The 20,159-nt window shown below is 40.7% G+C and overlaps 2 protein-coding genes across 8 annotated transcripts in view; one reads left to right on the forward strand and one right to left on the reverse strand.

The window, feature by feature from the left end:
- Positions 1 to 833: 833 nt before the first annotated feature.
- lman2 (lectin, mannose-binding 2) lies at positions 834 to 7,906 on the forward strand. Its single transcript, XM_079168114.1, has 8 exons — positions 834 to 1,025; positions 2,263 to 2,381; positions 2,842 to 2,959; positions 3,485 to 3,567; positions 4,422 to 4,583; positions 4,774 to 4,888; positions 5,232 to 5,351; positions 5,551 to 7,906. Exons 1-8 carry the CDS (start codon positions 890 to 892, stop codon positions 5,709 to 5,711), a joined length of 1,014 nt encoding a protein of 337 aa, XP_079024240.1. The 5' UTR covers positions 834 to 889; the 3' UTR covers positions 5,712 to 7,906.
- Positions 7,907 to 10,242: 2,336 nt separating this feature from the next.
- LOC306702024 (uncharacterized protein) overlaps positions 10,243 to 20,159 on the reverse strand; it is a 272,978-nt gene continuing 263,061 nt past the window's right edge. For 5 of the 7 annotated variants that reach the window (XM_079167510.1, XM_079167508.1, XM_079167513.1 and 2 more), the window contains 3 exons: positions 17,439 to 17,612; positions 11,639 to 11,812; positions 10,243 to 11,208 (listed from right to left, as the gene is read on the reverse strand). In XM_079167510.1, coding sequence (XP_079023636.1) covers positions 11,190 to 11,208; positions 11,639 to 11,812; positions 17,439 to 17,612 — 367 coding nt within the window. In that variant the 3' untranslated portion in view covers positions 10,243 to 11,189. The remainder of the gene's footprint in view (positions 11,209 to 11,638; positions 11,813 to 17,438; positions 17,613 to 20,159) is intronic. The other 2 variants (XM_079167511.1, XM_079167509.1) reach the window with 2 other exon arrangements.

Below are 20,159 nucleotides of genomic sequence, written 5' to 3' on the forward strand. Positions count from 1 at the left end.
AATAAAGGTGACACAAAAACAACCACAACGATGGAAGTTAACGGGGACTTAGAAGCTTTACTGTGGAAATAACTAGTCTGATATTATTTATAAGAGATGCAGACGATATGGACCTTTTGTATTTGCATTGTCTGGACAAAAACTTGCATCTGATGTCCTCAATAAATTCCCCCAATGATGATTTTATGATGCTTATGTTTTAAATTGTGTTGTCATGTATGGTTTTTGATTTTACTTTTACTTTGATATTATTTGATGCTCCTTGCTTAAAGCAAATTCCCCAAGAGACAATACAGGTTTTATTCATTCACTGACATTATTATTATTATTATTATATTTTTACCCGTAAATGTAATAAACTCTTTCACTATGTATTGCAAGTAATTTATAGAGTACTGTAAGTATAGTTTAGTTTAGTTTAGACTGCTGTATCTGTTGAACCAGAGAAAACTTCACAAACCTCTGTACCTGTTTTTATTGTTTGCCTTTTGTCGCCCCCTAGTGGAAAACAAGCGCATACCAAGTTCTCCCTGATTGGCCTAATTTGCGATGTGCTTTTCTCTGATTGGCTGGTACAATTCTCACCGTCTACAAAATCCTTCCGTGCGGAAACACACACAGCTTAATGCTTCCACCGTATTATTTCACTCAAAATATGTCAAGCAATTACATTTCTTTCTACTAGTAACATGTTATAAACAAAAATAATGATTTTTAAAACAAGCAAGCGAACAACATGACTCCGCAGTTTAAGAAGTGCGGCTACAAACGTCGGACGTGTGTTGTTTCCTTCCGGAAGATAATAGAGAAGGGACCGACTCGATTTATGGAGTTTCGAAGAGGAAATTAGTTTTGAGAGTTTCTCTCCGAGGCTGTTTGAACCAAAAAAATGGGGAACTTTAGAGCATTTCTGAGCGCACCGCTGGTCTTCTTGATTTTCCAATCGTATTTGGTGTGCTGTGATATAACGGACGGAAACACGGAGCATCTCAAGAGGGAGCACTCGTTAATGAAGCCGTACCAAGGTAACACGGCTCAGCTAGCTCGTTAGCTAACCTGCTGGCTAGTTACACTTTTCTGTCTTTCGCTGCGTTTTTAGAGGATATTAAGCGACATGTGCGACTTCTTTGCTACATAAACTAACTGACTGTCGTGTTACCGCTCATTCATGCGGACTAATTGTATAACTAGATAGCTTAACATGCATGTATTGTAATGCAGAGGTTGTGAATTGTTCTTTAACCAGGGACCACCTAACACACATGTAAGATACACAGACTATACCGGGGATGTCCTCATGTATGTCTCTTTTTTTTTACCTTTTTACACCTGTATAGTCTCAGTTATGTGAAAGAACAACACAAGACGGATGCATCGGAAAGGTATTATGTATTATGTACTATAAAGATTAGCATCATCAAAAGGAGTTCAAGCGTTTTGAAAAAGGCCGTCAGGGCTGTGTCACATACAAAGTTAGTGAAATTGGTATTTAGCTGAAAGCAGAAAGCATCTGTGGCACAAACGTTCATACTGACAACACGTGAGCCTGACTGGACCTGCTCCCTGGGCGGTAACGTCAGAAAAGCCACACTTTGTTGGGCTGAAACGTACGTTTTTGTGATACATACAGAGATGATTAGATTAGATTAGATTCAGCTTCATCGTCATTGTACAGGTACTGCGACAATGACATGCAGTTTAGCATTTAACCAGAGTGCAAAAAGCAGTTAAGTGCTGCACATGCACAGAATAATGTACCTAATAAAACATAGAATGTATAATAAAATAAATAAATATGAATAAAAATATTATAGATATGTTATATGCAGTTCAGGAGCTCCTGGTGTGGCCCTTTTAATTAGTACATTTGCAGACATCTGATCCTGGTGAGTCTCAGCAGGAAGTTCTTTGTAACAAAACCCTCTGAAGCCGCTTTATCACTGCACTCATCTAACCGCGTGCTGCAGGGGGGCTGGAACTGTTGCAGTTATTCAGGTCGAGGCAAGAATTCCTTTTATAGCGTAAATGACAAACACGTGCAGAGCTCCTTCAGCACACGGAAGTGTTTGTCAGGGCGGGTCCTTAGAAGTGCACGTAAAGGTGTGTCTGTTTCGGACTCCCAGCTAGGGATGCACCGGCCTGTTGGTCTTGTTCGGTGGGACACTGAGCACTGTTTATGTACCGGATCTGTTCAACAAACAGAAACGACTTGATGAAACATGGATTCCTCTGATCGCGTCCTCTCGCTCGCTCGTCTCTCAGGTGTCGGCAGCAGCCCCAGCAGTCAGTGGGACTTCTGGGGAAGCACGCTGGTGACGAGCTCGTACGTCCGACTCACTCCGGATGAGAAGAGCAAGCAGGGGTCCATCTGGAACACTGTGGTGAGGAAAGACTACAAACATGGCTGCTGTCCCCGTCTGACTCTGATGTGTTTGTTTATACCAAAGTCAAAGCTACTCCAGCCTTTGATTGAGAGCACATATTCAAGCCTTTAATCAACCTACATGTAGTCTCATTTTTATATTTTCTCTATTTCTTTGAATGGAAGAGATGCACAAAAAACTAATATAATATAATTACATTATAAAATGTTTGTTACCTCACATTAACCTTTGGTGGATGAAGGTGAAAAATATGCAACCCAGTAATTAAATATGTTTAATTTTATAACATTTGCGTATTATATTCAGACAGTGTCCTGGAATATAAAATACAATACTCTATATGAAACCTCTTTAAAAATGGCCGATGGTTTTGACAGTTTGTGTCTCTTTGACACGTTGCTGATCTCAGGATGCTGCTGTAGAAAGTCAATACTTGTGTTGTGGTTCTGGTCTACAGCCGTGCTACCTGAAGGACTGGGAGATGCACGTGCAGTTTAAAGTTCACGGGTCAGGAAAGAAGAACCTTCACGGCGACGGCCTCGCTGTCTGGTACACCAAGGACAAACTTCATCCAGGTAACGTTCACGTTGAACTCGCCTGAATATTAACATAACGTCAGCTACCAACACCTTCATAGCGTCCTTCCAAAACAGACCTGTGGCAAAAGATCATTCATTTATATTTTCATGCATTTTGCAACTAAAATCTGATGTTTTTTCATGTACCGTTCACTGCGTTTCCCTGGTAACTCTGAGGGTTTCCTGATACCTGGAACAATTCTAAACATTACTATCCAGTAAGGTTCTTATGCGATGGAAACGCTGCTCGCTGCTCCAGCAAATAGGACGGACCGTAGCTGGTAGTGATTTCATTCAACACTCACTCTAGCCCTGTGGTCCCGTTTATTGTGACTGACCCTTCACTGAAAATGAAAGTGTATATGAACACTCACCGTGCTCACTCCATCAGAAAGCTTTTTTATTTTTATTTTGTAATAATGTCCAGATGTTTGTGTCGACCCTCTCAGCTTCACTGCTCACCACAGGAAAGTGTCTCTTGTCGTCTGCTCATGTGTCGCCTCGTCTCTGCCTCCATCCTAGGCCCTGTGTTTGGAAACCAAGATCAGTTTCTTGGCCTGGCTTTGTTTGTGGATACCTTCCGCAATGACCTCCATGGGATGGATGTAAGTGTGTGTGTGTGTGTGCGGCTCCAGGCCATTGACCGGCTTGTTTCTTTTCAGGGCCTGTGTTTTCCAACAATGCTCTCTTCCACGGGCTGGCTGTTTTTATAGACACTTACTCTAACGATGACGCGACCGATGTGAGTGGTTTGCTCAGGTTTTACTCGTCAGCACGCTGTTTTTCTTTAACTTTGAATCGGCATGTTGTCAGAATGTTTTAAGCACGTTAACGTTTGCAAACCCCTCACAGTTTATTTGCCATATTTTCACGTGTTTGTCTCGACTTTAATGACACAAGTTATTGTCTTTAAAGGAGGTTGTTTCTGTTTCACCACAACTTGTCTTGTGAATGATGCTTCATACTTTCACATTGCAGCTGAACGTGTCCGGTTCTTTCTAACCTCATGGAGACATATCCTCAGATTAATAATCTACGCGCTCACACGGCCCTAAAACAGATCCCGATCTGATTTACTTTAACATGCACAAGTCAAAGAGGAGCAACAGTGAGACGTAATACAGACAGAACATGTAGTTTGCTTTAATCACAAGTCTTTTTGGTAACTTAGAAAATACAGTCGGTTCAAATTGTAGTGATGTCAGAGTTTTTGTTCTTAGTAAATACGAACAGACGTCCAAAACATCAGATATGACTTCAAAAAGCCTGCAGTGTGAAGGTAGCCTGTGTGTGTGTGTGTGTGTGTGTGTGTGTGTGTGCGTAACCTGAACTGTATCATGTGGGCTTCTTATATTTAGTTTTCCTGTATTCATTTGTGCTCCATCTTTATTGAAGAGTTCATATAATGCCTTTTTATTTCCACACACACACGTGTTGACTCCTTCCTCGCCGTCTCCAGCGCTCCTTCCCGTTCATCTCGGCCATGGTGAACAACGGCTCGGTGAACTACGACCACGGCAAAGACGGCCGCTCGTCGGAGCTCGGAGGCTGCTCGGCTGAGATCCGGAACCGAGAGCACGACACGTACCTCGCCATCCGCTACTCCAAAGGAAGACTCACTGTACGTAGAGAAAGCTTCTCTTCTCTTAGTCCAGTTAAGAACATGTGATCCAGACATACATGAGTACAGCGTCTCCCTGTAAAGAATTCATATTTCTATCTGGATTTAAACACTTTTTCCCACATAATGAGTATTTTCTTGATTATTTGTAGAAGCTTTAAGTCTCTGACGTCCCGTCTTTGTCCTGCAGGTGATGGTCGATGTGGAGGACAAGAACGAATGGAAGGAGTGCATCGACATCGGAGGCGTTCGTCTTCCTACCGGATATTTCTTTGGCGCCTCGGCAGCTACAGGAGATCTGTCTGGTGAGTTTACACACTTACACACCGACGAACAACGGAAGTAGAGAAGTCATGATGCTCACTGCTGGAGGTCTGGAGCAGAGGTTTGTTGAGGGCCGTCGTAGGTAAAACACGATCTATATAAAGAGCTGGAGGAGGAGAGTAATATTCAGAGAAGAAAACAGAGACTCACTTGAATATTATCTGAGATGATAAAGTCTGCAGCACAACTGTGAAGAGACTTTGCTGTGAATGTGTTACATTGTCATGGAGTGTTTTCATCTCAGAGGTATTTATGACGTATTTGAAGTAATATGTCGCAGATTATTACAGATGTTCTAAACGAATCGTTTACGTTATTTTCCAGATAACCACGACATCATCTCGATGAAGCTCTACCAGCTGATGGTGGAACACACCCCCGAGGAGGAGAACCTGGACTGGACCAAGATCGAGCCCAGCGTCAGCCTCCTCAAGTCCCCTAAAGGTAGATTCAAGTTCCCCGAGTCCTTCATTCAGAACAGAGCCAGAGGTAAGAGCTGCTGCTTCTGTCACTGAAGTCTGGCTGCAAAATACAGAGGTGGAAGTATTCTAAATACAGCGACTTATTTAAAACAAAAAGACGAGCCGCATTTCTGAATTGATCATGAAAATGAACACGGACTCTTTTTTTTTTTTCTCCGTAGACAACATCGACGATCCCACCGGAAACTTCCGCGGCACGCCGCTCACCGGCTGGAAGGTCTTCCTGCTTCTGCTGTGCGCTCTGCTGGGGATCGTGGTGTGCGCCGTGGTGGGAGCCGTGGTTTTCCAGAAGAGACAGGAGAGGAACAAGAGGTTCTACTAGAGGAGAGGAGAACCTCGTCCAGAGAGGCGTTTGTTGTGGAACGAACTGTTTCCAGACGACGGCACGTTCAACGTGAATTCTTTTCTAAAGATTGTACAAATGTTTATATCTTTTTGAAGCGCTGCGTTTTGGAGTGAGATGTGGTAACTTGTGACGTCGGCGAGAAGGTGCAAAGAACTAGTGGCGCCCGTCGTGATGCTGTCTTTGTCCTCCATGTTTTCTTTAGTTCCAGGGTCAGAATGTAGACCTGCTGTCCTCAACACACTTTAAAGAGTTTCTATTGGCTCCTCTGCTGCAGACGTGACGCTACAAAACGGTGAATTAGGCTGTTTGACCTTCGTTGAAGCAAAGTAGCTTCATACAGAACATCAGATAGAAACCTAGTAGGAACAGGAAACGTCCACGTTAGAGTCTGAAGCGCTGAGCTGGAGTGACTACACGTGAAACAGAACTTCTTCCTGTTGCGTCTTCAGGTCTGATTGCCGGTTACGTGATTGGCTAACGCAGCGTTTCTCCAAAAAATGATGATAGAACTTTTCTCCGCCTTGTTTTTTTGGGGGGTTTTGCGTCCCCTGTGTTCTCCATCGCCGCCTCCCAAACACGTTTGTTTATTTCTCTTCCTGTGTTACCGTCGCTCTCAGTTTGACATTTAAAAAAAATACAATTTGGTCTGTTAGCGACTTTAAAATAACTGAATGAATTCAAGTTGCTGCTCTCCACGTAAGACATTCCTGTTGGAACAGAATGAATGCTTTGGCTGCGTAGGGCTTTAAATGATGGAGAAGGTATTCTCATGAATACGTACAGCTGAGTCACACGTCGGCACTCTGACGTCTTTGTCCCTCATGTTCTCCTCGTGGAGTTAGATCTTTAGTGTTCTTGGTCTCAGCCGTGTGAACTCTCTGTTCATGCTCCAGTTCTTCTGTTGAAGCACTCAGGTCACCTCTGAGGAGATACAGACCACTACTGCTGCAACCGACCACTGTTTGATCCCTCAACCTGGTTCTCAGCTCATGATTTGGTCCAGAAAATGTCAAGAAATTATAAAATATATATATATATATATACGGTATAAAATACCCAAGTGCTTGTTTTGTCTAACTAACAGAGGTTTCGTTGAATCTCAAAGAATAATATTCACATTCTAGTAGTTGGAAGCATCCTTTTTTGGTTTTTAATGATAATTAATAATCAAAGTAGTTTTCATATAGTTTTATGAAACATTAACGTTGAGGCGGAAGGAGCAGAGGCGCTACATCACACAGCAGATCCCATTATAGTTCATGAGTTTAGGTCGTGATGCGTCTGGATGTGTGTGAGTTACCGCCTCTGCTCAGCCCTTAAAGCTCCTCTGGTTGTTTTAATTGAACTGAGTTCATATCAGATACCACACGGCCAGAGAGTGAAACGCTTCACAAACTGTGTTGCATCAGATTAAAGAGGTCGTGAATCTGCATCGATCTGAAAATGGATCAATTTAACAAATGTTGCGACGGCACAAACGGTAACATTTCCCATCATGTTATTATAAATATGAACGACGACTCGTGAAGCTCTTACTAACTAGCACAACTTCTCCTTAATATATATATGTATATATATATATATATATATATTTATATATATATATATATATATATTACAGCAGGATGAGCCACTCTAGAGGTTCAGTGCACACGTGGATGCATCTTGAAAACTGAACCCACTGAATTATTTGATGCTTCTTTATTTCTTTTCTCTTCGGGGTCTTTTCAGCAGCGTTTTTTATCCAGAATTTGCCTTTGTTGTTTTTACAAGTGTGTTTGGGTTGAATGAACTTCTTCAGTATAATGAATATTAGAATAAAACAAGTGACTAATGAGTGATGACGCTTAAAGGAACAGGAGTTGTTGAACCCTGAAGTCATGAATGATTCCAGACACATTTACATTTGATGGGTTTCTTTTAAAGTCATGTTTAGTTCTTCTGTTTCCATAATCTTCCTGTTTGGTTCAGAAATGCTCAAAGTAAATGTAAGGATCTGACGGCTCACTTGTTCTTTCATCGCTGATGAAATGCAGCGTACTCTTTAGCTTGAGTCAGCGTTCTTCAGGCCGTTCTGTTTGTGTTTTCTGCCACATCGGTTGTTTTTGGTGATGAGACTTAAAACAGCTCGTCTCAGCAGAAATAATGTATTAAAATAAATGAAGAAACCGTTTGAATGTGAATTGTTTTCATTTTAACAACCATTTATTTAACGGAATAATCTTAAATTATCAGAACATAATTCAGTTGTTAGTCCCTTAAATGCTTATTACTCAAACTTTGTCATTTAGATCGATTAGAGAATAAAAAGTGAAGCTTTAACAAATAAACAGTTTATTTATAACAGAACTTTATTATTGAAGTATTATCAGGTACAAATACTTCAGTGACAAAAGCAAAAGTCAGGATGATGAGTGCCCCCTTTTTAAAGTGCTGCAGCTAATACATACATGTTCTATTTATGGGTTTTATTATAATATCACGTAAACAGTATTCTGATGTATGTCATATGTCATATTTCATCAGATCACATGACGTCTGCACACAGCTGTCAGATAAATATCTTCCAGTAAAGAAAACAAACAGTGTTTTCCTCTGAAATGTGTTTCAGTATAAAGTATAAATATACAGCATAGTGAAAATACTACAGTCAGTATTAATTCACATGAGTTGAATAATGTTTATTTCTTTGTTTTCACCGGTGGTTGAAGGTAAATACGTAACAGCCCACTCGAGTAGCTAACATCAGATGAATCTATGTATATAAATGTGTATCAACAATAACTTGATGGAGTTATTTTAAGTGTTGGTGTAGCAGCTACACTGTTAGCATAGCATAGCCCAGAAAACAAGCATTTTAAAAAATGGTTTGCTGATCGTCTTGTGGACAGACTCTACAACGCATTCATTTCTTTAAATTACAGCAATTTGTTGAGGTTCATACAGTCGTAGTAAACCAGATTAATTCAGCCGATGTGTGCAAACAAGTGTTTTCTACTATTTTATTTATAGCATAGATGCGATAGATAGAGTTACTTTATTAATCCTCGCTACACCAGCAATTATGGTACAGGTAAATAAAATAAGAGTACAAATATTAATATAAAATGCACAATATATCCAATGAAACAGAATCATATTAGATTAACTAACTAAGCAGTAGTGCAAAGTGTCATGTATGAATTGTGTCTTTTATTATGCTGAGCTCAGGTCAAGACGATGAAGCTCACCTGGTCCTTCCACACTATAAAACATATTTGTAATATTGTCAAAATGTGCTACAGTGCACCCAAAATGTCAGTTTACTCCCAAAATGTACAATTTACACAGCCACAATATTCTGTATTTGAGTGTTGTACAGCCCCAGAAATGTATATGTTACAGTCTAATCTAGTCTGTTGTGTTGTTGAGTGTTGGAGACGGTTATTGTAATGTGTATTATGCTTTCTTAAATCAAGTCAAGTTGTCACTGAGTCCTTCCTTTCCTTTAGAACACGTCCTCACAGCGAGCCAATCAGACAAATCACAGGTGAGGTGATGTAGTTCTCCTCTCTGTCCACTAGATGATGCTAACTAACCATCTAAAGAGATAAAGATCAGCTCAGTTCACAAAGATTTAATGAAGCAGCAGCAACTTGGATCACATGCATGTCTCACTGATGAGACACAATGTGACGTGTACATGTATTTATTTATAAATGTGTTATTTTGAATGAAAGATTTGGTGAAACATGTTCATCAATCACATTCTTCTAGAATGATTTATAACCTGCATGTTGTAGGATTCTTCCTTGTAAGGAGATTCAAAACATTGCTGCATAAAGGAGGACGGGAAAACAAAGGAGAATACAGAAAAGGATCTTCCAAATCCAAAACTTAGAGGTCAATATGTTTATTCTCTGGGAGCTTCAGGACTAAGATGTACTGTCCCTATGACACGTGTTCATCATGATGACATGGCTCCACTCATGAGAACTAAACATGCATTTTGGTCCTCGCAATGTTGTCCTGTAAATGTGCTGGGGAGAGATATTATGTTGAGCCTAGGCATTGGCCTGATATCTACACCAGATGGCCCTAAAGATGTTCACAATCCAACTAACAATGTGTCAATGATACAGTACAGTCCAAATACTCACGCATGTGACCTTTATGTCTCCAGTACACTTACATTGCACCACACACGTGTCCCATGGCCCTGACTCTGATGATGAACATATCTTCTATCAGTGGCTGAATGATCCTCTCCAGTGTTCTACTCTGTCTTGGTCCACAGAGAGAAGTGCTGTTTCAGTGAGATCGACCCCCGCACAACAGCGTGTGTTCCTGGTTGACGATTCCTACCCACACACCTCTCTGTCCAAACCAGCAAATGACCAGTGGAGACACCTGGGTCCTAAAATGCTCTTCTAACGCTCTCCCAGGAGAAGAGCTCTTTGACCTCATGGAGACTACGCAGACACCCTCAGAGACCCTCAGAGACCAGCAACACTGGACTTTGGTTGGAATGTACAAAATACAAACAGTTTTATTTGGTTTTTACAATAAAAAGAAGATTAAAAGTTAAAAAAAAAAGAATATAAAAAGACAAGAAAAGAAAAGGCAAAATTCAAAAGTTCAGGTCACAACTAAACATGAGTAAATCATTGGATGAAGCTGTTTACGTAGTCTCACAGCTCATGACAGACTTCTTTAGGTTAGCACTTATCTCTAAGGTTCCTGTCTGGTCCTCCTGGTGGAACATCAGTCAGGATGTCTCCTAAACAGTTACCATGGTTACAGCATCTGACCTTACATCCTGTTTCCTTTGCTGACTGACAAAGATCAGAGCAAAGTATGTCAAACCAAGATCATCTCATTAAATCATCTCAACCAATTATGCGTCACAAAGCACGTCTGATATCACATCGATAAATGACTGAACGTCACTTAAACATCATCATCATTAAATGACCACTCAGCAATAAAAGAGATCAAAGAAGTAACATCATGACACATTCATCGTACTTAAAATAGCTGAAAAGCACCGTGCACATCATGACTACTGGTGTGAGGGGCGTGGCTTTTCAGAAATCACATTTTGGGACGTTGATTACAGCGCCACCATGTGGCTGATCGGAGTCATATGTCTTGAGAAGCACATGAACATCATTTCCAGTTATTGTTCCAAGTTTCATTTTTCTACCTCATTCCAGCTCACGGGAGTTTGAGCTGAAGCGGCAGACAACAAATATGAACCCTAACAAAAATAATCAGTAGAATTTCAAAAGGTCCTCGGGCCCCAAATAAGAGTAAATCTGTTGTTATATGAGGCCCAATGTCTTTATATGTGAGAGGGTGTCAGACTTTAGTCTTTAAAAGTCTTCTGGTGTTTGGTACACTAAATAAAATCCAGGTGGAGGTGGTGGAGCAGTCTCCAGTCTCCAGATGCTCTCTGGATCATCAGGACTCAGCTCACAGAAATGAGTCCCATCTGAAGAGAGAAGAAGAAGACAAGAGAAGAGATGAATCAGTGTTTACAGAGACTCCCTTCATCAGCCATCAGTCAGATTGATGATTGGCTACATGTAACGCTGGTTCTATGAAGTGAGAGCCAGTGATGTGCAGGCTTCAGTCAGACTGATCTCAGAGCTGTGACAAAGATGAACTGATCAATAGTTTGATAGTTTGATGAATGAGGACCACTGTCTCTAAACATGTGATGATGCCGTCAGCTGTTAACAAGCTTCACTTCCTGTAGACGTGAACAACAACACATCGACTCAAACACAATCACAACAAGCTTCTGACTCATCTGATTGGCTGACTGCTCTCTCTCTCTCGTCCAATCCTGAAGCCTGTGGATCTGTGTTTGGTACAATACTGCTGAAACCAGCATGGACTGACTCCAACCCTCTACTGACCTCAGAGTCTCCAGTCTACAATGTGGACTCTCCACAAGATCAGACAGCAGCTTCACGTCTGAATCCTCCAGGTAGTTCCAACTCAGATTCAGTTCTCTCAGATGGGAGGGGTTTGACTTCAGAGCTGAGTCCAGAGAAGAACAGCCTTCCTTTGTGATCTGACAGCCTGACAGACTGCAAACACACAAAACAACACACAGAGTTTCTCATATTGATACACAATGAATCATTATTTTCATCATCAACATGAGTGGCTTTCATTTTGGTTTCATCTTCTTTTGTAAACAGACATTTTGTGAAAATCCTGTCACTGTAAAGACATTTAAAATCATTGATCAGTATTGATCCAGATTCTTCAGAGCGGATCAGAAAATACAATATTATTATTATTAATAAAATATATTGAAAAATACCAAATGCTCTGAAAAAGTCAGCAACAGCAATGTTTAAAAAAAAATGACGAGCAGTTATTTTCCCAAAAATTAAAAAAGGTTTGGTTCTTTAAGTGTGATTCAATTAAACTTTATTGTTTTTAATGATGAACATTGTCTCAAGTATAGTATATATAGTATATTTATCATGTATAGTCTAGTAAATTAAATTAACTTTTTGTCTCTTTGTGATCTTGTTGTGTCTCTTTGTAGTTTTCTTTGTGTCTCTTTGAGTGACATTTCGTAGGTAAAGGTCAGGGGGGCCCCTGACACTTTGGGCCCCTGGGCCTGTGCCCGGTAGGCCTGTTCAGTAATCCATCCAACAGCAGCATGAAGCCAGACAAGTTGTACATTTCATGATTGTAGAGCAGGGATGGGCAAACCTTTTTGGCTCAGGGGCCAAATTGAGTTTTACAATTTGACAGACAGGCCGGGCTAGTAGCAGATGGATGGAGAGTGTTTGTGTGAACTAATATATATTACAAGTAAAAGCCATTCCTGAAAAAGTAAAGAAAACTTTCATTTACCTTCAGTGGGAACAGTGTTGTTGATCACTCTTTTTTGCCAGTGCATCAAAGTTTGGTGTCAGTTTGGTTGTGGCAATTCTCAGGACAGATCTGGGCCCTATTCCTCGTACGTGGTTCAACTAAGTCGATCAAATGTCCTATTATCCAGCTTAAATTAACTCGATGATTGAGGTCAGGCTATCAGGTTCCTCAAAGGCTGATCCGCGCTCAAACAATCTCGTTAATTAGACCCAGACGTCAGTCATCAGGATCCTTGCGCGTGCCCGTCCTACTTCAAAAGGGGGAAGCGTCGATCACCGAAACCATGATTTTCTAACAGTACGACGGCAAATAAACTCAAAGAAAGAGCCTCTCTTTTCTCCGCTGACGAGCAGGAGATGATCATGAACACTTACGAGGAATTCAAGACCATAATCATGACAAAATCTAACACCGCCTCTGGGAGGGCTAGACGAGAAGCATGGCAAAATATCACAGACAAGTTAAATGCGTCAGTGTTGGGAACATGTATAGGTTAATTTTAAGTGCCTCATCACCCCAATCAATCAGATGATATTTCTTTAAATGTGCTGCTGGCAGTAGGCTTAAAGGAATGCATCATCCAATGAGATCTATAGCGAAAATAATTATATCAACTCTTTCAGAATAAGTAGATAAAAACAAGCCCAAAGAGTATCTAACTGATACGAATTAATAGATACTTATGAGGATATATGTACTGTATGCGCTTATGTATCACGTATTATATATATATGTGTATATACATGTATGTGTAGATTACAGAACTAGGAGTTTGAATATGTGTGTGTGAATCTGTGTATGGGTGGATCAGTGTGTTTGTATTATTCATAATAAGCAGTGAAAATAAATTGTGTGTAATTCTCTCTATTCTTATCATGAGTCCACCTTAATCATGTTCTACAACAATGATATCTATGGTGTACTAATAACACTGTGATATCATTATGAGTGCTTTCAACCAGCATGTAGTTCAACCAGCCATCAAGAGGACACGGGAGCAAGTAAACACTAAGCACACAAACATTATTTAGAATGGTGATCAATACAACATGTGCCATGGTGATGTAATGAACACATCCATAAGTTTCTTCAGCGCCAAATAAACTTTATGAACAGCACGGCATGTAGCGGCTTTCCCGATGTTCTCTGCGTCACCGACACTGTAAAACACGAACCATCGCTACACAGTGCGAGGCTGCATCCAGTCTGTGAGACAGTAGATGGCGTGTGGTGTTCAATGTATGGCTCGAGAAGGTCTGTAAATAAATGATTCCTTGTCGGCAGAATCGATAGCGCTCGTACAGGAAGTCATCGTGACGTGATAACGGATCGTGGCGATCTCGAAGAACTCTCTCCCTATAAAACGCTGATCTGACTAATATCGCTGCGTCATCGATGGATCTCTGAGGAAGGGAGCTGACATTGTTTTCTGGGGGAGTGGCAGCTTATCCAGCTCACTTAAGTTAGCCTGCGCTGGAGCAGGTTCAAGTTTATGGATGTGTTGCTATGGTGATTTTTCCAAACTTGCTTCGAGGAGCCCAAAAACCTGATTTATGTAATCTCATCCTGAAAATGATCCAGCTAACTCAGTTAGCCATGTACGAGGAACAGGGCCCTGAGGTGTTCATCAGTTAACTGGGATCTGTGACGTGATTTGTTGATGTTCATCACGCTGAACGTCTGCTCACACACGTAGGTAGAGCCAAACAACACCAGCATCCTCTGTGCCATCCTCCTGATGTTTGGAAGCGTAACTTCGCTTAGTGAAGCATAAAACTCGTCCAGTTTAAGGGAGTTGAACACGGTGTTTCAGCATCATTTTAGAAATGATCTCCCTCCAGACTAACACGCCTGAAAACGAATATCACGTGACTATTCGCTACACTGGGCATGTGGGTGTCGGTGTAAACAGGAAGTAGTTGCTGAGCTAAACAAAATACGAGAGAGTAATAAAGTATCTTTAATAATGAAAGTTTGATACTTAAGATATTCTCTAAAATCTTCCTCTATTAATTAACTCAAACGGACTCATTTAGTGGAAAGTTTAAGAAGTTTTATTTTTCAGACTTAACGTTAGTTACTGCGCTGCAGGTCTTGCTCTATCTCTGCACATCAAATTCACTTTAAAATGAAGACTTACACGTCAAGGTTTACTAGATTACGGGTCCATAAATGTGGTCAACACACGTCTCTCACTCGTTTCCTTGGTTTCGTTGTTGTCTGTTCTTACTCAAAGCTCTGCTGGTGTCTGCATTATCTGTCCTTCTGGAGAGCAATTCATGTTTTGTTCCTTTACATTTTATCTGCGAACTTCACAATAGTTGTGCAGAACTAAATAAGCATTAATAAGGACAGGAAAGTCCTCCGTTGTGTGTCCATCACCCTCCCTAAAGCCGCTAACCGTGACTTCAGACGTCCGCTCCGTAGCGCTGATAACGCCGCTGGACACGCCGCCGCTAATCGCTCCAATAACAGCTGCTTCCTCCGTAATAATGCAGACTTTTACTGGACAACAGCTGCTCGTAAAGACAACACGGTCTAAAGGCTAAATCAGGGGTGTCCAAACTTTTTTCAAAGAGAGCCAGATTTGATAATGTGAAGATGCCCAAGGGCCAACAGTCCCTGCTGACATTATTTTAAACAATACAAGTTGCCTATACATACACTATTATTTAATAATTATATTTTCAATGACACAGCAGGGATAATTTTATTTTAAATATGATCTTTAAAATGTAGCATTCTGGTGTACTCTGTGAAGAAAATTAAGTGATAAGACATTTACTTTAAGCAAAAAACTAATTTATTATTCAGTTATTAATCAGTATTTTAGCTCTGGTTGAACAGCTGGATAGTTTTTTTCAATCTATTATTATTATTAACCTTCTATGTAGACAAAATCCATTGAGAACGAGGTCTCATTTTCAAAAGTTTGTCATTTAAAAACAAAGATAGAAAGAGTAGCGAGAACCATCGCCTGTACAAATAAAGTGATTAGTTTTCATTGAACCCCGTTACTGTATTAACTTCCACTGTTACTGTAAAGCTGTTAGAATTGTGGCCTATCTTCTATTTGCAAATAATATGCATTCAATCCAGTTCAATTATTTAAATTAGAATGAAGAGTAAAGTAATTGCTGTGATCTATACACACCTCTGCATTAGCAACCTGCTGAAATGAAGATACAGGCACCTTAACCCTCTCTATCATTACTTCAGGGCCCTGTTGGGACCGGAAGTACCCTGGCTGTGGTCATCACAGTGAACAGTGTCTGGGAATGTGATGAGAGGGCACGTGAGCCCTTGTTGCTGTAGTTCATCTCCTTGGAGCAGAGGCAGCATTTAGCATACCCTGCCTTATCAATATTTCTAAAACACTGCGACAGCAGGAAGCTGTACTCACGTCTGTTTAGAGTAGACCTCCACCTTTATCCAGGCCCAGCTCCACCTTTATCCAGGCCCAGCTCCTTCACATCTCAGCCCTGCATCAAGCTGCGCTACACAAACAGCGTCCTCTCCCTGAAGCTCTTTGACCTCATCATCTCATCGGTATCTGGGCCTCATCATCGTGGTCTTAAAAGTTATTGTCACCACGAAATCATCCTCATTCTACTTTGAGTTAAAAAGAACAACCTGCCAGCAGATCCGCCGGTGTTCCGGTTTAACGTTAACGAGTGACCGCGTGAACTGAACCGGGCATGTTTCATCGCGTTACGTTTTTTTTCCTCCTAAATCGCGATAATGACGAATGTTAACAAACAAAGTTCCGCATGCAGTGGACGTTATCCTTAACCGAGCAAGTCTGAACTGTAACGGAGGGAAAGACGGTGTAGACATCTTAACGCTGATTGGCCAAGACTCGACACATCAAAGATGTTTTATTGCGAAGATCACGTCATCAACTTTTTTCCTCGTCTCAATCCAATCTGAGAAACGCTGGCTGGCCAGATGACCCCCCCCCCAAAATGAAAACATCTACGGATCACGTGGATGATATATTTTCATTCAAAACGGCTAATTTCGCTGAAAAGCAACACGTTTGCAGGTATGCATTTGACTCGTGGGCCCGCGAAAAAGACCGCTGCTGTGTGGCCAAGTTATCTTGGAGTTGCTTCACTTTTCTAGCACGGTCGCTCTCTGATAGCTTGTTGAAGTATTAGCATGTTTTTTCTCGTAGTGTCTCTTTACATTATATCACTTAAACAAGGCAACAGTCTCATGACAAACTAGGCAGACACAGTTGTTTCGGTTTTCGGTGAAAAAATATGAAAGCGGCGGCCCTCGGTATCGACTTTCCTTATTTTACTTGCCGTAGCCATGACAGTTGAAGGGTCAGAGACAATTAAAAAAAGCCAGACAGTTACAGAGTGGTGCTGCCACCATGAGGTGAAAAGAGGAATTGCATGTTGAATTTGTATGATTTATTCATTCCGTTTTGACTGTGCTGGCGGGCCATAAATAATGCATTTTAAGACAGAAGGCGCGCGCCGTATAAAATCTGACCTCGAGCCGTGATAGGCCCGCGGGCCGGACTTTGGACATGCCTGGGCTAAATGAATGCGGTCTTTACTATAATTTGCACAATTTTGTACCAAAATTTGACGAGCCGGATTAAAAAACCCAAAAGGCCGTATATGGCCCGCGGGCCGTAGTTTGCCCATGCCTGTTGTAGAGGATGACATGCAGACAACGAGGCAGCTGATGTGAAGTGGAACATATTACCAGAAAATGTATCACTTTATGGATCTATACGTAGATAAATCAAAGAGAGTTATTGATGAAACATGAAGGTGCTGCACTAGCAGCAGACAGTGAACCCACCTCAGAGTCTCCAGTCTACAATGTGGACTCTCCAGAAAACCTCTCAGCAGCTTCACTCCTGAATCCTTCAGGTTGTTTCCCCACAGATGCAGTTTTCTCAGATGGGAGGGGTTTGACTTCAGAGCTGAGACCAGAGAAGAACAGCCTTCCTCTGTGATCTGACAGTGTGACAGACTGCAAACACACAAAACAACACACAGAGTTTCTTATATCGATACACAATGAATCATTATTTTCATCATCAACATGAGAGGCTTTCATTTTGGTTTCATCTTCTTTTGTAAACAGACATTTTGTGAAAATCCTGTCACTGTAAAGACATTTAAAATCATTGATCAGTATTGATCCAGATTCTTCAGAGCAGATCAGAAAATAAAATATTATTATTATTAATAAAATATATTGAAAAATACCAAATGCTCTGAAAAAGTCAGCAACAGAAATGTTTTAAAAAAAATTACTTTAATGATTTTAAAGGTTTGGTTCTTTAAGTGTGATTCAATTAAACGTTCTGGTTTTTAATGATGAACATTGTCTCAAGTATAGTATATATAGTATATTTATCATGTATAGTCTAGTAAATTAAATTAACTTTTTGTGTCTCTTTGAGTGACATTTCGTAGGTGAAGGTCAGGTGGATTTGAACCAAAATGAAGGTTTCAGAAAGTTACCTTGAGTCACGTTAACTATTAAAGGTAAACATGCTACATTTTTGGTTGACTCAGGAGTTATTCCATTTAGTGAAACGGACACAAAGCCCTTGTCCTGTACATTAGATAGCATCACAGTTAAACATTCATGTCTGCTGTCTGATCGCTGCCCTATACATTTAGTAGGTAGAGAAGTTATGTATGATGGACATTCATTGGACAAAGAATATCGCTGCTGTCTCTGTTTCTCTGTCTCCCACACAATGTGAGTTGTTTAAGGGGGAGTTCACACATGTCCTTGGTACGAGGCCCATTAATGGAGTGGAATGACATGTCTGACTGGCCGCATATTCAGACCCAGACTCACTGACTTCAGTCCCACAGAGGATCCTGGTAACTGTCCCGTACAGGTTATAATCCCTTTCTTCAACGGTCTCATCAAAGCCAGTAAGAACACCACTTAAATACAGTTAGTAGAAATGTTTTAGACCATTTTACCTCTTTTATTATCAAATGTTCATGAAAACATGATGCCGTGATGAGCTGGCCCTCTACATTAAATAATATGAATATCACTGTATTCACATGAGTTGTTAACTGACATTAGGGAACGTAACAGAACTGCAACAATAAATGTTTGTGTTTCGTTGGGTTATTATTGTGGGATATTTATTTCATATTTTCATTTATTTTATTATTATTTAGTTGGCTTATTATTTCATTATTTGTATTGTTGTCTAGCCTAAGCAGGGATTTCTCGATCCTGCAACATCTGACTTGTCTCCAACGCCGACTGTTTTCCTCCCGTAGATGAGCAGGACTTTGAAAGTGACATTTCTGTGTAATACTCATGTTGATTATTACAGCTCGCTATCTGAGAAATATGAGCTCACAAAACAGCTCGTGCTTTCTATTATTTATTTTTTACTTGATAAAGGAATCAATTAAATTGAGGGTTGATTCAGAATGTTTATTATGGGAACATAAACACTTGATGATAGAATTTCTTACAAATTGTTTAAATTGTTTGATTGTTTGTTGTGAAACTCACTGATATGTTGTCTCATTATACAGTTCAACAGAGACGGAGGTCAGATTTCTGTGTTTCACCTCATCTCAGGAGATTTATTTTGCCATGTTGATGTTAACATTATCTAGCTCGCTACAACATAGAGCTGCTTAACATTCACAAAACAGCCAAAGCTTGAACCTTATCGATGGATGATGTGCATATGTAAACCATTGTGGGTAACATGTGTTGGTGTTTTGATGAATTATAAATACTTGAATGGCCAAAGGGGGGAAATGTTGGGGCAATGTATCATGTTCTTTTAGATAGAACTTGTATCGCTTAAACCTAAACCCAATCTAAAAGAGCCAGAGGAAGTATGTTCAACTAGTTGTCAACCGATTCAGTAACTATACAGTGAACTATTACAGAGACAACATGAGGACAAACTGAGGACAGTAGACAGTCCACAAACGCAGGCATAAGCTAACCAACCAATGAACCAATGACTGTTTAAACATAGAAGAAACAAAAGCGTAAAGTACACAGACCTGAAGACCAGTGGGAGGTTCTAACATGTTTCTAGTATGAGTGACGAGAGTCACTCAAGGGGGGAATGTGGGAGAACAATGTATCCATGTCTATTCACATTCATCCTGTGATGATGGCCGGTATCATTGTCACATGTTACTCACGTCACTGAGACAGGGGGTCTAGTATAGCGGCCTTGGAGCCCGGGTGAAGGTAGAGGGGGGATGACGTAGATAAACAAGTAGGGCAAGATTTCTAACGCAGGGGAAGAACGGGAGCCGGTCGCTGTGACGGGCGGCCAGAAGCCAAATCAGAAGAAGACGAGTTGGGAAGGAGACGGTGGTTAATCAAAGAACCCTCTGTTATGACTTGTCTGAGGTACACAGTGTAACTTGTCTAGGTGAGAGTTCAGAGGAGGAGGACATCTCCAAAGGGGGAGACTTAGGGTAGAATGGAGGTATAAATAACAACAATGCTATTGTGGAGTTAGTTGTCTCCGGACAGCTCGGGTTACTTGTATACTTTGTGATG

The sequence above is a fragment of the Pholis gunnellus genome (assembly GCF_910591455.1).
Source record: "Pholis gunnellus genome assembly, chromosome: 10".
In the NCBI taxonomy this organism is placed as follows: Eukaryota; Metazoa; Chordata; class Actinopteri; order Perciformes; family Pholidae; genus Pholis; species Pholis gunnellus.